Genomic DNA, 18,778 nt, shown 5'->3' on the forward strand with positions numbered 1-18,778 from the left:
GCATGAAACAATTCACACCTGGATTCACTTTCTCATTGGCTCTGCCTCTTCGCTACTGGTCCTGAATCTTTTAATGCTTTTAATTGCACATGTGACCAGTCAGCATGACTGATATACACTTTATTGGTTATTGGGTCAGCAGTTATTTCAGACTCATCACTTTGTGGATGGTGTGACTTTAAAACAGGAATAATGTAATTTATTGTTTTAAATATGAAGCATGGCTTTGTATTTCTGTCTGTTTTCCAATGAAAATTAACACTAAAGTGACTTTATTTCTATGTATTTCATAAAAGAAGACTTTAAAATCTTCTTTTATGTGTTAATGAGTGTAAACTGGGTGCAGTCACCTCCACTCTACTGTAAAAAGCAAAGATAAAGTCACTGAATCTGTTTCCTGTCATGTGCCTCTGACAGACAGCCACAGCTGCCCCGGACCAAAATACCATTGGGGGAACCGACCCAAACAAGGGGTACCCACATGCACCACCTCATACCTCCGTCACCTCCCTCCCTCTCTTACCGCTCTGCTGAGGTGGTTCAACCCCTTCAGGGTTATTTTTGGCCTCTGCAGGGGTCGGCCTAAGAGGAGAGAGAGAGGGCACCCGAATGTTAGTGAGAGTCCTGCACTTCCTCAGCCTGTCCCGCCCACGGCTGCTTTCTCCTTCCTCACTGTCTCCCCTGTGTTTTGTTTGCCCGGCACAATGACTGTAGGGAACATGGAGCGAGCTGAGCTGTTTGATGCCGGGAGCAAAGGTCGAGGCTTGAGGGCCACCAAAGAGCTCAACACGGGGGAAGTGATCTTCTCCGAGCCCAGCTTTGCAGCTGTGGTCTTCGACAGGTACGCCTGGTCGTTCTGGGTTTTGCATGAACACGTCTCAGGTGTACTCAGACTGTGGGCATTGGTCACCATCTCAGGGTCGTGACCTTCCTTCTAGACCTCTGAATTCTATGACATCAGCAACACGAAGGCCATCGAGGTGTCATATGTACTTGAGCGTGACATAGTTCTGGATCCAATGTGAGGAGGCTCCAGCAGAAAGGATTATGGCACCTTTACAAGGTTTAACGTTCAGGTTTTATTAATATAAGATCAGATTTAAGAGTGTAACGCCTTTTAGCATCACATATGGAATATAAAAAAGCACATTGTGGTTGGTTTCAGGTATGCAGTGATCTGCAGGTTGATTCTCACTGTTTAGTTTGGCCTCTGGAGACAGAAAACAGACCTGTCCCCGAAAATCTGAGAGGGATAGATGTTTGACAACGCAGCAAAAGTCAAACTGGGACACACAGGAGGCCATTGCGACGTCATTAAGAACTGGATTGATGTGGTCTGCTTTGCTGGTTTCAGTGGTTTGAATAAGTTGCAGCCATCTGAGTTTAAAGTCGTTCAAGCTTGGTTTTGTTTTTTTGGCGCCAAAGTTGACAGTTGACCTTTTGACATAGAAAATGACTCTTGTGTCCAAATGTAGGTAAAAAAGCAAAAATTTCCTTGTTTTGAAGATTTATCCAGCAAATTATTGGAAAACAAACATCCAGAGAACTAGTTTGTTTTTTCTGTTCCTCTACGAGGACATGAAATCTTTGATCTTTATTGAAACTATGAGATATTATGATGAGGGCCTGCAACTGTAATTTCATACAAGAAGGTAAAAATTTTATGCCTTCGTTAAATGAACTAAAGTTATTGGATCTCAGGATCAGGCGGGAGCTGATTCCTGATTTTTTTGAGCGTTCTACATGTTTGCTTTGGTTAGTAATGATTTTCTGATGGCTAAAATCAGCTGGTATTAAAGGGAACGCTGGTTTGTTGATGTGCTAGAATACCAGACACAGATCTGGTAGCAGTGTTAGTGTTACAGCCTTATAAGAGCTCGTATCTGCAAGACGGCAGCTCACCGAAGCAGGCATGCACTGAGGGTTTCTGCACAGTGTAAGGTGGGAGCTGTCCAAAACTACAAAGAGACTGAGGACGCTGTAAGTGGTGAGAGGCATTAACAAGGCTGCTTGGCGTTGTTTTGGACCGGCACAGAGGGCTAAATAAATAGTTTACACACAGACCTGCAAACTTCTGTGAGGTTTAAAAGAATGATAAAGAAATGAGAATCAGGGAAACTAGAAAAACAGCTACACACTTTCATTATTCTCTGAACATAGGAGCACTCCTCATCTCTGTGATTTTACCATTAACCTGTCTGTGTTTCTCTTTCAGTTTGGCCACCCAGGTGTGCCACAGCTGCTTCCGCCATCAGGCCAATCTGCACCGCTGCGCTCAGTGCAAGTTTGCCCACTACTGCGACCGAACCTGCCAGACCGCGTGCTGGAACGAGCACAAGCAGGAGTGTGGCGCCATCAAGAAGCTCGGCAGCGCGCCCAGCGAGAATATTCGGTAAGAAAATGTGCATGACAGAGACCTCTGGGTTTTCCCACCATCGAAAAATGTGCTAACATCTGAAAAGTTTTTGCTTCCTGGATAAATAAAGTTTGTATGAAAAGACAGATTTTCACTCCCCTTGAACGCTTCACACATTCTAGACTTCACACATTCCCGGCAGTTAAGAGCTGTTTACAGGCCGCGAAGTACCAGAAAGTGTGCTTAAACTAAGATTTATTAATACCGGAAGTGATGTTAAATGTGATAGTGCAAGGTTTGTCCAAATGTGCTCAATCTTGTTTTGTATTTGGTTACTACCAGCAATCCCATTTATCTGTTATCCCCAAAATACCTGTGACTCATCTAAAGCTAAGATTGGCATTGGATTTTGTTTTAGCCACGTGCTAAATAGGTAAAGTTTCTTTTGGGGTGGGGTTCATTTAGGGTATTCCAAATTAGGTGGACCAACCCAACTAAAAAGCTTAACCAAAGTCTAAATAGCTCATTGGGTACCTGGTTAAAGCCTTTGCTGCTGTCATGATCAGTGGGTTGAACTTCCAGGTATCTGAGTCTAATAAATCAGCCAGGCTGGGGGTTTGTGTCACATGATTGTTTTAGATTTGTGTATCTACAACAAAATCCCAGTTATACCTGGAATCATTGCACTACATCATGCGTTTCCTGCCAGGTTTATTGTCCTGGAATATGATCTGGCTGATATTCCCAGGAATCTTGGACATGGATGAATGAACCTTCAATTTCCTGTTTCTTCCTGCGACAGCTTGGCAGCTCGTGTGCTGTGGCGTATGCACAAGGACACGGGCATCGCTTCCGACAGTCAGCTGATCTCCGTTGACCAACTGCAGGAGCATGTGGCCGACCTGGCCGCCGAAGACTTTAAGCAGCTCCGGGCTGACGTGCACAAGTTCCTTCAGTACTGGTCTTACGGGACGAGGCAGCACTCTGTCGACTATATCTCACACATCTTTGGCATCGTTAGTGTTTCCTCATTAATCACCAAATCCAACACCCTAGCCCTGCCTCTGCCTCTTCTTACCCTTCCTGCCATCTGTGTCTGTTCTTGCAGATCAAGTGTAATGGATTCACCCTGAGTGACCAAAGAGGGCTGCAGGCTGTGGGTGTGGGTCTTTTTCCCAACCTGTGCCTGGTCAACCATGACTGCTGGCCTAACTGCACCGTCATCCTCAACCACGGGAAGTACGTATCCGAGCTGCGGAGCACTGCTCCATCATGAAATAAACCTCTCAGGGTCATTTCATAAAAAAACACTACAATTTGAAAAAATCTTAATGAAAGCATGCAGAATTTTATCCTCCTAACACTAAGAAGTTGTTTATTATGTGTCTTTTGTGCTTGTGACGACTTAATTTACAGATATATATGGACGCATATATTAGGGAAGTAAAGTACAGTAATAATGCCAGAGTCTGGCAGATTTAGTGGACCACACCGATGCTTTACTTTAAACAGAGTGCAGCGTATAAACGTCTGACTCTCTCTTTTCTTTGCAGCCAGTCAGCTGTGAGCTCTGCTCTCCACTCTCAGAGAAGGTATGTTTTCCAGACGTTCACCACTTGTTCCGACATATGACTGGCTTTAGTGAGAACACACAGAGACACACGCCAGTGTTTATTCCAGCTATAACGGAGAACGCTACATACAGTTTTATTATCTTTCTTCACAAATATTAGACTGAGGTTAGAGTTGCAGTTCCTGTGTTGTCCACTGGAGGCTCCCTCGAGAAGTGCACAAGTCCCCATAGGACTTGTGTTAAAATATACAACTTCACAGCAGAAATAAAAATGTTTACAGCCTGGTAGAAAATCAGTTTTGATCTCTGTGGATAGTTTCCTCTTCATAGCATCTGTGCATGTTTGGTTGCACTAAAGAGGTTCTTAGACATGAACCGCTTTTCCACAAGAACTCTAAAAGTATCTCTAAAAGTACACTTGTATGCAGAGATCATAGTGAACATGGACTAATCGACTTCCAGGATTCAAGATATTCAGATAGGTAACAACGTCCAGTTTCCTCCGCTATAAAACAATTTACATACATCGTCATGTCCTCAGAGTTGTCCCTTAAGATGGTTGATAACCATCGTAAACCCTCACTGGGGTTTACTGAGACTCTACACCACGTGGTTTTAGAACTGGAGAAGCCTTTTGAATGAGAGGTGAAATGTCTTCACCAAACTTAAAGAAGTCCAGTCACTTTCTTTCCAAGCTCCTTAGACTACCATGACCTGGATGACTGAGAAACCTACACCATCCGGTCCTTCTCTGTCCCAGGATTGAGCTACGGGCTCTGGGGAAAATCCCTGAGGGAGAAGAGCTGACCGTGAGCTACGTGGACTTCCTGAACCTTTCGGCTGACCGCCAGAAGAAGCTGAAGGAGCGTTTCCACTTTGACTGCACCTGTGAGCACTGCAGCAAGCACATCGAGGATGACCTGATGACAGCGGGTGCAGACAGCAAAGTGCGAGGGCAAACATTAGACTGTTTTTAAAGTGTATTTTCAGTTTATTACCTCGACTTTTCTCTCATTCTCTCAGCCATCTGCGGATAAGGTAAAGGAGGTAACAGTCTTCAGTAAGGAGTCTTTGGAGAAGATTGAGAAGTCACGCATTGAGGGAGATTACAATGAGGTACACCACGCCCCTGTCAGCTTCCTTCCACCTAACCCTCTCTTGATGACTGTTGCCATGCTTTCGTTAACTCCTTCAGTCTAGTCAGCATCTCTCCTTTCCTCTCTCAGGTGCTGAAGTTGTGTTATGAGTGTCTGCAGAAGCAGGAGAATGTCCTGGCAGATACTAACCTGTACAAGCTGCGAGTGCTCAGCATCGCCAGCGAGGTCCTGTCATACCAGCGGTCCTTCGCCAAGGCAGCAGACTACGCCCACAGGATGGTGGAGGGATACAGGTTAGTGCTGATAATAGACTCCGTATCAGATCAACATAGCCCCCAGGTTTGAGAAGTGAGGCCAGTATGGAAGCGCTTCCATGAGGCAGACCAGAACAGCACATTTAGGAGTCCCGATGTCTGCTTAACTCGCTGCAGACCTCCATAATTAAACTTTGGTAGGTCATGCATGGGAGCTAGGGTCTAAAACCATGTGTGAAATGGAAGAAGTTTGGAACCACCAGGACTCTTCATAGAGAAAGTGACTGAGGTCTTGTTTGTGGAGCAAAGATGAACTGGTTATTCCAACAAAACTTCCACTGAAGAGATTAGGGATAGCCATCTCAGTAGTTCTTCATTAATAGGGCCCTTCTGTTAGAACAGCTGGAAAGACCCAGACTATTAGACCCGATGAGGCAAAAAACACAGTTTTGAGGTAAAAAAAAAAAAAAATCAGTCCCTGCCTGTAATCTGCTAAAACTGCCCCTATAGTAAAGCATGGTGGTGGTAGCATCATGCTGTGTGGTTGCTATGTTAGTAACTTGGACATGGAGGCTGGTGTAGACTGAGGAAAGAGTAAATAATACCTCTGGCGTATACTGGGTTTGCCCCAGGACCTTATCCTGGTAGGATGTGTCCTACACTTCACTTAGATTGTGTCCTGGTGGTATACTAGTCAGATACCAAAACCGCCTCAACTGCCTCTTTCGATGTGGAGGAGCACAACTCAAATGGTTGCAAACAAAGGCTAGGTTCTAACGCTTTTTATCTGCTGCTTCTGAGCTTTGAAACAGTCCATCACTTCATAACAGATCTGCCTAAACATCAGAGCCTTTTAAATGAATGCTTGAGACACACTACTTCAACCTGGCCTGTAATCCTGCTGGAGCTGAGAGTTAATATAAAATAAATCTACAAATAATAAATAAATCATTTATAATATATACTCATTGCTTTAGAGTGTGTATGTAAAGCATCTAAAATGTCGATTTTGGATGACTTTCGCCCCCTTTACTTTTGGAAACAGGAAGTTGTACCACCCCAATAACGCCCAGCTGGGTATGGCCATTATGCGGGCAGGTGTCACCCACTGGCATGCAGGGCAGATCGAGGAGGGCCACAGCCTGATCTGTCAGGCCTACCGCATCCTGATGGTCACCCATGGACCCAACCACGCCATCACCAAAGACCTGGAGGTCACACTGCACCCACATGTTTGGTCTTTAAGTGGTATAATAAATTGTAAATTCACTGATTTCACTTTTTTGCACTTTAGGGGATGCGCACACAGACCGAGCTGGAGCTGAAGATGTTTAAGCAGAACAAGGCTGCGTACCAAACCATGAGGGACGCTGCACTGAAGCACTGAACACCAGAAACCTTCACCGCTGATGCTCCCATCTTAACTGTCCGCTGACATGTACATACCGAGTCCCCTAAAGCTCTGCAAACAGCCCCTGAGCAGAGATTGATCTGATTGCAAAGCTGCAGCTTGTAATGCAATATGCTGCATGTATGTACAATAAAAGTGGAGATACATGTGCTGTAACTACAGGCATCACTAGTGTTTATCATTCAGTGTAAATTTTATCTGCCTGAGTAATGCATCTACACAGCTCGCTGAGCAAGGACAAAGTTGACACTCCTGCTTCTTGTTGAAATACAGTCTTACAGTCTTCCCCGATGCCCAAAAACCTAAAACCAGTGGCTGAACTCACGGTTGGCACATCCTTTTTTACTTACAGTCTGTGGTTTAGCCTCATCATTTATGTGTAATCTCACTGACAGACCAACAGGCTCTTTGGAGGAGGAAATTCTCTTTAATAACTCAGTTTTAAATCTTACAGTAAAGCGACTTTAAAAGTTAAAACTCAGGTAGCTACAAAGTGCAAAATCACTCAGCTGAAATCCTGAAAACATGAAAACTTCACTTTATTCAAAGCAGTTTTTGCACCGACACAAATTCTATTAAAAAGGGAAAAGACTGAGCAAGAAAACGGTATCAAAACAGCTGGAAAGCATCAGCATCACGACAGATCACAGTGAGCCCTGAGAAGCACCTCTTCATGGGCGTCTGCATAGAGGTCAAAGGTCGTACACTAACAGGGAGTATTGCTTCCGGTATTTCACCCTCATCACTCCTTCCTTTTTTGTCTTTAATTTAAAACTCTAAATTCATAGAAACATAGAAATCTCTCTTTAAATAAAAGCAAATGTTTGAGATTCATTTTTAAATAAAGTCAACAAAAAAAAAAAGGAGGAGGAAATGAGGTGTGAATGTTCATAGCCGCCACACAGAGGAGGAGACACACAGGACTGTACATTAGTGTTGCACGTGTAAAGTCACATCAAGAAGACCGCCAAGTCTTCAGAATCCTCTCCTGAGAAGCTCCGCCCCTTCTCCCTTCTCATTGGATGACGCAGAGCTCAGTGCTGGACTGATTGTGAGGCTCCTGCCCCCCCTCAGCGTCTCTAGGACTCTGGCCGTGCTCCTGCGCCTTCCCCTCCTGATCGTACAGCCCTGGCGGCTCTAGGCTCTGCCGCAGCTCCATCAGCAGCTCCTTCCCGTCACTCGAAGGCAGGTTTCCAAGGAAGTACTGTGGCGCCAGCTCCACAAGCCTATGAGGAATCACGACAGGCATCAACAGAGATGCTTAAAGGTGATAATAATCAGCACTAAGGGACAACAGCGTCTCAAAACACGACTCTTTTACGCCCTCATCCTTCACAGGCTGCTCGAGGCAGCTGAGAGAGTTGTGGAGGGTCTGATTTTTAAGTTAGATTATAATCTGCTCAGACACTGGGATTAAAAATGTTTTTCACTTTAATAAAGTTGCATGAAGCCACTTTTTTACTATCTTGCAGCCAATTCACAGCTTTAACTCACATCTGTGGGTGGACGTCAGAGGCGATGCGAATGCAGTTGTCGCGGGAGATGGTGAACTCGTGATAAAGGACCCAGCTGGGGGGGTCGGGCCGCGGCTGTCGACACAGGTAAGAGGAGAAGGGGTGAAGGTGAGCCACGTGGCGGTGAGTTAGCAGGAGGTAGTTACCGGAGCCGTCCACATCGTGAGCCACCTGAGGAGGAGGAGGAGTCAGTGTTACACAAGTTCACCAAGTTGAAGAGCAGAAATATGGGTAAAAATATTTTTAAAATGAGGAGTTTACTTTGAGGAAGAAGCCTGAGATGAGAGCCCGCTTGATGTTCGTGCAGTTGTCTTGGCATCCGAAAGTGGGAGGAGAAACAGGAAGCTCTATCCGCTGCATCACCTCCAGCAGCTGCGCCCTAATCACCACAGCCAATCGCAGGGCGGCGTGACAGAGGAAGTTTGTCGTGCACCAGGCCTCATCCTGATTGTCTGCAGTGATCACACACAGGCCGGCCAGCAATCAGAGAGGGACCAGCAGAAGCAGTTATTGAATTTCAGGACTTGTACCCAGACAACAGTAAAAATGTTTTGGGGTTTTTTTTTTTTTCTTTAGGCTTCAACTTTATTAATGTCAAATACAGCATGGAAACGGGTCCACGGGCTGTTCTGTTACATTTCTCTGTTTAGTGGAAAAAAGTTGCCTAAAGCTTCTGAAAAATATTGCACAATCACTGCTGAGCACAGTACATCTGTGATGAAGGTGAAGTGTACGTACGCTCCAAGAAGGCATTATATATATTGATGAGAGTCATGTGATCTCCCTCTGTGTGCATCAGAGGCCTCCAGTGTGTGACGGCAGCCTCCTCTCTGCTGGGCTCTGCAGTGACGAAGCAGGAAGGAGCTGCAACAAGAAAACAAAGATCAGATCAAATGTTCTTTATTAAGAGTCAATGTAGAACGAATGTCTCTCATCGGGCTTCATTTCCTGTAATGCTTGCTTACCCGTGAGCATCGCGGCTATTGTGAGCAGCTCGTCGACACAGTCGTACTCGCAGGCGGCGATCAGGGCTTTCGCCAGCGACGGCTCCAAGGGCAGCTCTGACATTATGATGCCAACCTCCGACAGGTTTCCGTCGTCGTCCAGCGCTGCCAGATAGTCCAGGTCCTCCAGGGCCTGCATCAGGGCCTCAGGGGCTGGGGGGAGGGGCAGAGAGAGGAGGGTATGATGGTAAATCCAAACTAGTACCACTCCATGAAAAAGCAGAGCTAAAGAAGACTGTCTCCTTAGCATGGGTACAAACGTGTACCTCCTTCACTGTGTGCTCTGTGGCACAGAAGAGGTTTGCAAAAAGTCACCTGGTCTGTCCAGGAACTTGCACTGCCCCATGTCGGCAATATCCAGCCTCTTCAGCAGCAGCACCAGGTGGCTGAGGTTCTCCTCCATCACACCTGGACAGTGAGCCTCCGCCATCCCCTCTTCATACAGGGACTGGGAGTACAGACGGAGGCACAGGCCTAAAAAGTGAGAGAAGTCACAGTTTACAGCCATAGTGAAACTGCAGGTCGATTTAAGTGACATATTAAAGGCATTTTCTGTAAACTCCTGTTTAAAAATAGTTCAAATCCTCCCAGAATTATCCAAAGCAGCCAGCAGAGTGTGAAGAAAGATACAGAGCTAGGCCGCTCCCTGTCCATGTAATACCAAACTTTACCATAAGATGGCAGCATGCAGTCTGCCGAGAGGAACTGCACTATAACTACATGGAAACTTTTATTGACGACCCTGTTTTACACCTCACAGTCACCTAAAGTTAAAACCATTTAATCCCCGCTGTATTCTGCTCATGTTTAATGGTCTTCTTTTACTTCTGTAGATCACTGATACATTTATGCTATCATCTACTGAAAGGTTTTGGAAGTTACTGTCTGTCCCCAAATCCTGCACTGAGCTTATTTCTGGGGGAAAAAAAAGTTAGAATTTGTCACCCCTTTTGCCCTTACTCAGTTGGTAAAATTACATCTAAACTAAATCTCAGAGAGCTGCTGTCACTAAATCAATTTCAGGTCATTTAAAGTTACCCGGCAGCTGTTCAGCCTGATTATCACTGTTCAGCCTGGAGCGACTGTAAAGATGAGCTGTTCTGCTGCCTTAAAATGGTAGATACTGCAATACACCCTATCATCAAGCACTTAGTGACAGTGGAAAGGAAAAACTTCCTTTTAACACAAAGAAGCCTTTCAGCAGAATCCGGCTCAGGTAGGGGCTGCACCTGCTGCGACCAGCTGGGGGTGCGAATATGTGCAAACTTAAAATTCATAGATCAATGGTCACTTCAGACTCTCACCACCAAAGTTGAGAAACCAGCAGGTGACATCATGGCAGCTATGGCCATCTTTTATTTACAGTCTATGGGAAATACCAATGGAGTTTTATCTTTCAGTCTTTGAGCTGTGATTAGCTCAGTCAGTGCTTCATAACTCTTCAGCAAACTGTTAACCCTCAGGAAGCATTTGTGTGGGAGTGAAACCTGAACAGATGGCGTACCTGGAAGGTGGCTGTTCACCCTCTGAGTGCGCATGTCGGCCTGGTGTTTGCTGATCGTCCTCAGAACCTGAGAGTTTGCTCTTATTTGTGGATTATAAACCTGCCACAAACCATTAATTAAATTCAAGCTCAAAAACAGGCCTGAATATGCGTAAAGCATATTAAGTGATAATAAAAAGAGTACTTTTACATGAAATATTGCTGTTGATACAAAAACAAACTCACATTTTTTAGTTGGAGCCCCATGTCGATGACGTAGCGAATTCCGGGCAGTGAGAAGGACGCCTCTGCAAGTGCATCGGTGAGAATGACTTTCCTTTTTATGCCCACACCTCCAGCTCCCAGTGCCGAGTTGTCCTCAGAGCTGCCGTCCTCCCTCAGAGTGGACGCATCAGGGTCGGACTCGTAGATCCGCTGGGTAAGCCCACCCAGTCCGGCATGGAGGGGGAGGAGTCGCAGAGCGCCGAGCTGAGGACTCAAAGCTACACACTCCTTCTCCAGCAGGGTGGCGCACTCTTCTATTTCCTGTTTAACAGAGAGGAGACAGGACACGATCAAATCCACTGTGAGGGTGTGATTCAGGGGACACGTTTTCATCACCAGGCTGAAAAAAGCACTAACAGCTGCAGTTCCCCTGATGTCCACTGGAGCTACAGCAGTGAGTCAGTCCCCATACTCTCCCATGTTAAAGTGCCTGACATTAAAGCAGAAATAAACATTTACCACCTGATACATAAACGGTTTTGCCTCCATTGCCAATTTCCTCTTGTTTGTGCTGTTGGTTCCTTTTGGGGCATTTCTCTAAAACTAAAACAGCTTCCACAAACAAACAAGCACAAAAAACCCTCACCTAGCTTGTGCTCTGTGAGGTTAAATGATGCTCCTGCCAAGGTTTGATGGTTTTAGCTCTCTGATAGAAGACAAAGAAGTAAAAATATTCTAAATAAAGAGCACACTTAACAGAGTGAATGTTTTTAGGTGGCCTGCTGTCACCTGCAGCTGCCCTTCTCTTCTAGCGTTGCTTCTCCAAACTGAGGACGAGCTGATTGTCACTTAGTGGCAATTTAAAAAGAACTTGACACTGTTCCACTCCAGGTAATCCTAACTAAACCACCCTCGAGGGAGACAAGGCCTCAACAGTGAGTGAAGGAGCAGGAGGTGTGGTAATGTTGACACAAAGGGAGTTTAAATGAGAGTCTAAAGTGAAGGTCAATATGTACAGAAAGCACAGGGATTTCTGCATATTTGTAGTTTCATTTGAGCTGGGACATCAGACACCTGCAAAGCCCCAGACGCCTCTCAGGCGGAGCTGACCTTATTTCACTGCTCTGCAGGACAAAGGTGGTGAAACTCTACAGCTCAGAATAAAGAATGAAGATCGGTTTGGGTAATTTGCTTTGTGTTAAAGTGTAAAAACTAAACACTGTGTTAAAGGAATAAGATCAGGTGTCATTGTACCAACAGGCCCAGGTGTTGTTTACTTTGTTTGAAACAGAGATAGCTCAGTAGGTGGTTCCAAGATTGGAAGGTCGGGGGATTGAATCCACCGAACCCTGAGGTACCCCTGAGCAAGGTACCGTCTCCGCACACTGCTCCCCAAGTGCTGGATTGGTGGCTTCCCACTGCTTCACTGAGTGAATGGGTTAAATGCAGAGGACTAATTTCCTATGGCATTAATATAGTGTACATTATTATTAAATCAGTCTTTGGTTTAGTTTTTGTTAAATGATTCATGCTTTCCTTCATTAGAAGTTGTATTTAAATTATTTTCATGCCTGCTGATGTGGAGATTAATTTTTAAAGATATTCTGTCACAAAAAACCTCGGAGGATCTACTTTCTTCTCCGTGGCTGTTTACTTGTGTACCTGTGCACTGGCCAGAAACACCATCACGTCTCCTTCCTCTCCTCTCCGGTGCAGATCCAGCACCATGTGACAGGCAACGGCGGTGGGTTCCTTCCCCGCCGAAAGCTCCCTGTACAGTGTCTCCACCTCCACGTTCACAGCCTTCCTTTCCACTGCTCCACCCTCTTCCTCCTCCTCCTGGTCTCCATTAGCAGGCTCTGAGGGGAGGTTGTCCAAGGAGAGGTGAGGGACAGAGGGTCCCAGGAAGGTGGCAAGCCGAGGGGCGAGAGTGGGGTGAGTGAGGAGGACCACTCGGAAGTTGTCTGGCCTTTGGCGGCAGACGTCACACAGCAGGCCAAGCAGCACGTCTGTGGGCACTGTGCGCTCCTGGAGCTCGTCCAAGACCACGGCGCCGTACTGATGCAGCAGGGGGTCTGACATCATTTCCTCCAGCAGCAGCGTGTCGCTGACAAACCTGCAGAGAGGGCATCAAAACAGGACACGTGGATCAATCTCAGAGGAAACTAAAGGTGTACAGAGAATAAGAATTGATGGTGAGGCTGTGGGCAGAAGAAAGGCAGAGGAATATTTTCATCCAGAACCAAAGAAATCCAGAGATGCAGAAGTTTAGACTTTAACATGGATCAAATGTTTCATGCAGGTTTGTTTCAGAGACTTTTCAAAGAATAACAAAAGGAATAATTTGATACTTGCTTCCTTGTTGTGAGTTAAATGAGAACAGGGAACGAGCTACAGTAGCTCCGTTCAAAGCAATCCTTATTTATCTTTTATCGAGCCTTTAGGTAACCACTCGGTTCATCTAACTGAAACGAGCCATTTCAGCTCCCGTCTTTTTAAGACCCCCCTGATTGATCACCTTCTGGAAGCCTGCAGAGGGGCATCATCCAATCATCCAATGCTTATAAGATATACTGCCTGTACCTGCTGGATTAGAGTATAAATGTGTTATGAAGTGATGGCAGCTGATCTTGAAAGCAGAAGAAAGACAATATCTAGTGTAAATATTGAAGCAAAGATTCAAAGAATCCGCAGATTAATTACTTTTACTTACGATTACCTAATTGTTTGAAACTGACAACAAGAAGCAGTGCTGCTCTGTTCTATGCACTGTGTGCCTCATTTTTTAAATAACATTATAATTCACAATAAAAAGCATTTATCTTAAAAATATATTGTATCTAAAGATACAAGAGACAGAGTAAAGGAGAAATTTCAGAGTAATCTGAATACTTTTTATTTGCCACTGCAGAAATGAAATTACTTTGAAAACAGCGTAAGATTTCAAAACGATCTAACCTGAGCATGGTGTCAGGCGTGCAGCCATCATCGTTGGGCACTCTGTAGCCGACCTCCAGACCCAGGCTGAGGTCCATCTCATCGGCCACGCGCAGGGCCAAACTCACCGCCGCCACCGAATGAGGCTGCGAGCAGCACACGAGGCCATGAGAGAACTCGTAGGAGAGCGCATACTCCACGCACCACTGAGGAACCTGCAGTGAGCACATGGGAGGACAGAGGTCACACAATGTTTTTAGACTTAATAAAGTTCTTCAAAGCCTATAATTCACACTATACTTGTGCAACATCGTGAGGTTTTGGATGGACTGCTGTCATTTGGCTGTAAGCATTCAAATTCTGAGTGCTGCTTGTGATTGGTTCTCTTGTTTGAATTTGCCCTCGTCTGCTAGTCAAGTCTGCTCACTGAGCCTGCCATGCCTGCGACCAGACAACCACCTGCATGCTGCATGACCTCAGACACCACAAGAAACCGGTGCACAAGTCCCAAAACCTGCACATGACCTACATTTAGTCATCTTCAAAAGGTGCAGAAACCAGTGGGTGACATCACCATGGCTACATCCATCCCTTATTAACAGCAATAAATAAACTGCCAACAAGTGTCATCCACGCATTACCAAAGAGAACAAACTGGGCCTTAAATCGAGCTTAAATCCATATCAAAGCTTTCATTTGATCTTAAGAGGAGGAGGGGGAAGCTGATGGGGACCCAAACTAAGAATAAAGAATTAAATACAAAATAAGCAAAATATTCAGACCCAGAATAGACAAAAATGTAGCCTTATGACACATTTTTGTTCTTCTAAATTAAACCTTGAAGAGGAAATCAGGACTCATCAACACTGAGTAAAAACAGAAGAAATTACTGACATACAGCGAGTGCACTGAGGGGCAAAGGTCAAAGTGATAACAGCTATGTGACCCAGATTCAGGTTAATAAACAGACAGCGCAGATAAAGGTTGTAACACAAAAAGAAAGACAAAGTGATGGTATCACAGAAAACAGCCGATCAACAGAGACCGAAGCAACGAGCACATAAAGACTCACAGAGAGGAGGAGAAGGAGGAGGAGGTGCTGGAAATGAGATCTGTGGGTGTTTCAGGACGAAATGAGCGTTCAGGTTACAGCACAGCACTGTGAATCTATCACAGTGGTTTAATGGTGTCATTCATTAGCCTGTGGGTGGGTGTGACTATGGAGCAGGTATATAGATAACCAGATCGTCCCTGAGAAACAGACCCGGCACAGAAACCACCTCCAGGCCTGCAGTTCCTCTGATGTCCACTTGAGGCTGGCTCCACACACGAGTCATGTTAAAAGACGGGGTGTCAGACTGGACACATACAGCTCAGTCTGATCTTAAATGAGCGAGACCAGTAAAACCACCATAAAGCACACAGGCTTCTAAACCAGCAAAACTCAAAACACAGTTTGAATTTACAAAGAAAAGACCAAAAATCAGGCCTCGTTTTTGATGCCAAACGTAGCTGTGCAAAGTGTAAGATAAAGATGGATTATTTTAAGTCATGCAAAGCGTCTCTAGTAGAGTCCAAGAATGCAAATATGGATTAGGAAATTCTCTAAACGGGAGCAACTGGGAGGCAGTCACAGATCTGACTGGCTTTGTTACATTTTCGAAAAAACCAAAACGTTTTCCTGCCTGTGGTTACCTGTGTGCTTTTGCCAGACCCACTGGGCGCGCTCAGTAGGACCATGTTGTGGCTCTCGAGGTGCTCCAGCAGACTCTGCCTGAGTCGCCACACTGGAAAACGCTGCCTCTCCTCCAGCAGGGCATAGTATCGCGAAGAAAAGGGCAAACCATCATAAGGGTTCACCTCCAGGTCTCCCAGTCCTTCATCCTCACCGCCTCGACTTCCTCCATCTTCTTCATCGTCCAGATCCCCGCTTAAGAGGGAAGACACGGACAGTGAGTCCAGAGCTGTGGAGGGACGAAGTTGGGAGGCAGAGGCAGTGGATGGCTTTGCTGCCATCGGTGATGACATCATCAGCAGGTTATCTGAGATTCCTTAGATTACCTGCAGAGAGAAAAACAAACAACTAAAGGTCACAACGAGCAAAGTTCACCAATTCCTGCAAAACCAGAGAGGAAGAGTCTGAGGGCCCAGACTACTTCCTGAGACTTCACAGGAACCAGCATGTTTGGTATGTAGCTGAGGAATGTGCGTCTCCGCCCAGACGCCACCGTGGTCATCAGACAGCTGCAGCACATACCCGCTGGGTGCCTGCTGCTCGGCTCACGTGTGTGAGGAAGACAGAGAAGCAGATAAAAGCACAAGAAGAGGGAAAACACTGAGGTAGGGATGTGCAGCAAGGGTTCAATTTTTGATCATGATCCCGCCTAATTTCTCCAGCGGTCCTCAGGGTTTGACTCAGTTCAGTGGGAACTGTGAGGTGTCTTTATGTAAACAGCAAAAAGTACTCTGTATGGCCAAAACCATCCAAACACACAAAGCAAAACCAAAACCAGCAGGTGGAAGTTAAACAGATGACAGAGGCCGTCTACAGATTTTGCTTCATGTGCCACACCCTCCTCCACCTACCTTTCACTCCTGCTGACCTGCGCCCCTCCCTGAGCGTCTCCTTTTTGTGTTTGTGTGGTTTCAGGTGTGCCGGAGTCAGACCAGAAGCACACCGGATGACAGCAGCTCCATAATCAAATACTCAGCCCTGCCAAATGTGCCGGCGCCAAGCCAAATTTATCCACCTGTGCTGCTTTTCAGCACTCGGCCTTTGTTGCTGGTTTCCCAGCATTCATCCTTTTCTATGTCTTCTTTACAGTCTCCAGATATGCTGCTAATAAGCCTCCCTTCCCACTCCACACTAACCCCCCTAATCCTGCTCCCATCTATCCAGACAGTACATCAATATATTTTATTTATATTAAATATATATTTATTTAAGCCTCTCTGCAGCTTGAGGACATGTTTTTCGATATGTACTGCATTATTAATTATCATTAAAAACACCTTGATTATGTTAAGGTGACAAAAACTACTCAGACCGCCTGGATACTCCTGCTCAGTAGCCCACCCACTTCTGTTTACGAGGAGCAACCAATCAGAAGAGGACTTTATTAGATGAAGGAGGATTATTTTTTAATTTGAAGCATGCTAAGCTACTCATATGCTCAATACATAGCTTGAAATGAGCAGAATGTTTTTAATGAAAGATGAAAAACAGAAGCAGGTCATTCATGTCGATGTCTGCTTCCTTGCTCTATTCAGCTACTGAAAACTGTTTGGTTAGATGTGGTGGTCTAAACCCATCATATCAGCCTCTGGCAGAGGGGATATTCCTAACATGCCATCTCAGTCACACAGAAGCTCCACCCACTTCTGTTTATGAGGGGCAGCCAATAATTGAAACGCCCTATTAAAGACAGAATAGCTAAATAAGACCATTATATAATAAAGAAGGTTTATTTTGAAGTGTGACTCATGCAAAGCTATTCAGTTCAGTCCAAATAAAAAAAAAAAAAAAAATGGAGCAGAATAAGTGGAGGGGATTATCTAATATGAATCACTCATGGGTGGAGCCACCACCAGGTTCAGGTGTTAATGAAAACCACTGCTTAGATTTGGATGACAAACAAAAGACCTTCTCTTGTGACTCTACAGCAGAGACAGTGGAGTCTCTGTTTAGGAGAACCTCGGGTTTAAAAACAGCCTCTGAGAAATAAGCCTGTATCAGGGTGATGTGGCACCATTCTGACCCTTAACCTTAATAAGCCTGACGAGTCTATTTAAGCAGACTAATGTCACAGCAGTCAGCCGCCCGCTCCTCTTTTCTTATCTCTGAGAGCCATTTTAATGCCAACGGGTCACCTGACTTGGCCGAGAGGGAGGAAAGCCAGCACAGCAACGAGCAGTCACAGGTACGCCTTCTTACCTGAGAGACATACCGGTCGACAGGTGAAGAAGCCCCGCTGAACCAGCCCACCCTCCGCTCCTCCTGTTGTTGTTGTTGTCGGTTCAGAAAAAAAGCCGGCGTCACGTACCGGACAGCAGCGAGACAGAGACCGGGACAGACATCCGCTCACCGGCCCTCTCCGTGAATCCTCCCCGGGCCCGCTGATCTCTTCACTGCTGACAAAGATAACGATAAAGACGGAGGAGGAGGTGTCTGCGTTAGCTGCCAGCCGCCATGTTGGCACGTCGAGCTGTCAAAGCTCGTGTTGCTTTGAGGAAACCTCGGAGAGTTCACAGCGTGACAGAGAGGCGTTCACGGAACAAGTTCGACATTTTTACTTGAGTAAAGACAGGCCAGTTAATATTTTCTTCCATTTCCCCCTCCCACATCCCTTTATTTGTTTGTTTTTTACTTATGAAGAAATTAAAATTATGTGTATTATTTGGACATCAAGGTCAGCAGTTCTGTGGCGCGACCCACATAACCACGGTAATACAAGAATAATTAAGATTGTTAAAAACAAATTAATAAAATAAAATACAAAGAGTGCACAATGTCACACAAAAAAAATGAATAAATATTTAAATAAATAAAAACTTCTTTTTTTTTGCCTGTCCCGTTTGGATCTTTAGCCATCAGAATTGTTGTCTGAAGGCCAAGAAAGATGCCAAGTGGATTTACTTTACCAAGTAGATCATCATGGCCTTGCTGTATTGGTCCATTTGACTGACCTTTATTATAATTATGTATTTATTTGATTTGATTTTCAGTTGTTACAGACATGACTGGGGGATAGGACAGGGAGAAAGAATGAAAGAGAGGGAGGGAGAGAAAGAAAAGGGAGTAGAGATGGTGAGAAAGGGGGGAAGAAAAAAAAGAAGAAAAACAAATGATGCAAGTATTTATTTCTGTATCTGTATTTTAAAATTTGCTGTACTACACTGATATTTATCTAATATAAAGTATATC

General features: G+C 45.2%; 2 protein-coding genes across 2 annotated transcripts; one reads left to right on the forward strand and one right to left on the reverse strand.

The window, feature by feature from the left end:
- The first annotated feature begins 564 nt into the window (after positions 1 to 564).
- smyd1a (SET and MYND domain containing 1a) lies at positions 565 to 6,847 on the forward strand. The gene is made up of 10 exons (XM_087843457.1): positions 565 to 841; positions 2,216 to 2,392; positions 3,159 to 3,372; positions 3,465 to 3,595; positions 3,910 to 3,948; positions 4,690 to 4,876; positions 4,953 to 5,045; positions 5,156 to 5,319; positions 6,326 to 6,494; positions 6,575 to 6,847. Exons 1-10 carry the CDS (start codon positions 705 to 707, stop codon positions 6,665 to 6,667), a joined length of 1,404 nt encoding a protein of 467 aa, XP_087699583.1. The 5' UTR covers positions 565 to 704; the 3' UTR covers positions 6,668 to 6,847.
- A 258-nt stretch (positions 6,848 to 7,105) lies between these two features.
- On the reverse strand, positions 7,106 to 18,083 carry dqx1 (DEAQ box RNA-dependent ATPase 1). Its single transcript, XM_006782147.3, has 12 exons — positions 17,789 to 18,083; positions 15,550 to 15,915; positions 13,876 to 14,069; positions 12,580 to 13,033; positions 10,939 to 11,238; positions 10,714 to 10,813; positions 9,525 to 9,683; positions 9,171 to 9,362; positions 8,944 to 9,069; positions 8,467 to 8,657; positions 8,186 to 8,376; positions 7,106 to 7,917 (listed from the first exon to the last, which is right to left on the reverse strand). The coding sequence occupies exons 2-12, from the start codon at positions 15,883 to 15,885 to the stop codon at positions 7,707 to 7,709; spliced, it is 2,454 nt and encodes an 817-aa protein (XP_006782210.2). The 5' UTR covers positions 15,886 to 15,915; positions 17,789 to 18,083; the 3' UTR covers positions 7,106 to 7,706.
- Between the last annotated feature and the right edge of the window lie 695 nt (positions 18,084 to 18,778).

The sequence above is a fragment of the Neolamprologus brichardi genome, chromosome 7 (genome assembly GCF_056152115.1).
Source record: "Neolamprologus brichardi isolate AB-2024 chromosome 7, ASM5615211v1, whole genome shotgun sequence".
In the NCBI taxonomy this organism is placed as follows: Eukaryota; Metazoa; Chordata; class Actinopteri; order Cichliformes; family Cichlidae; genus Neolamprologus; species Neolamprologus brichardi.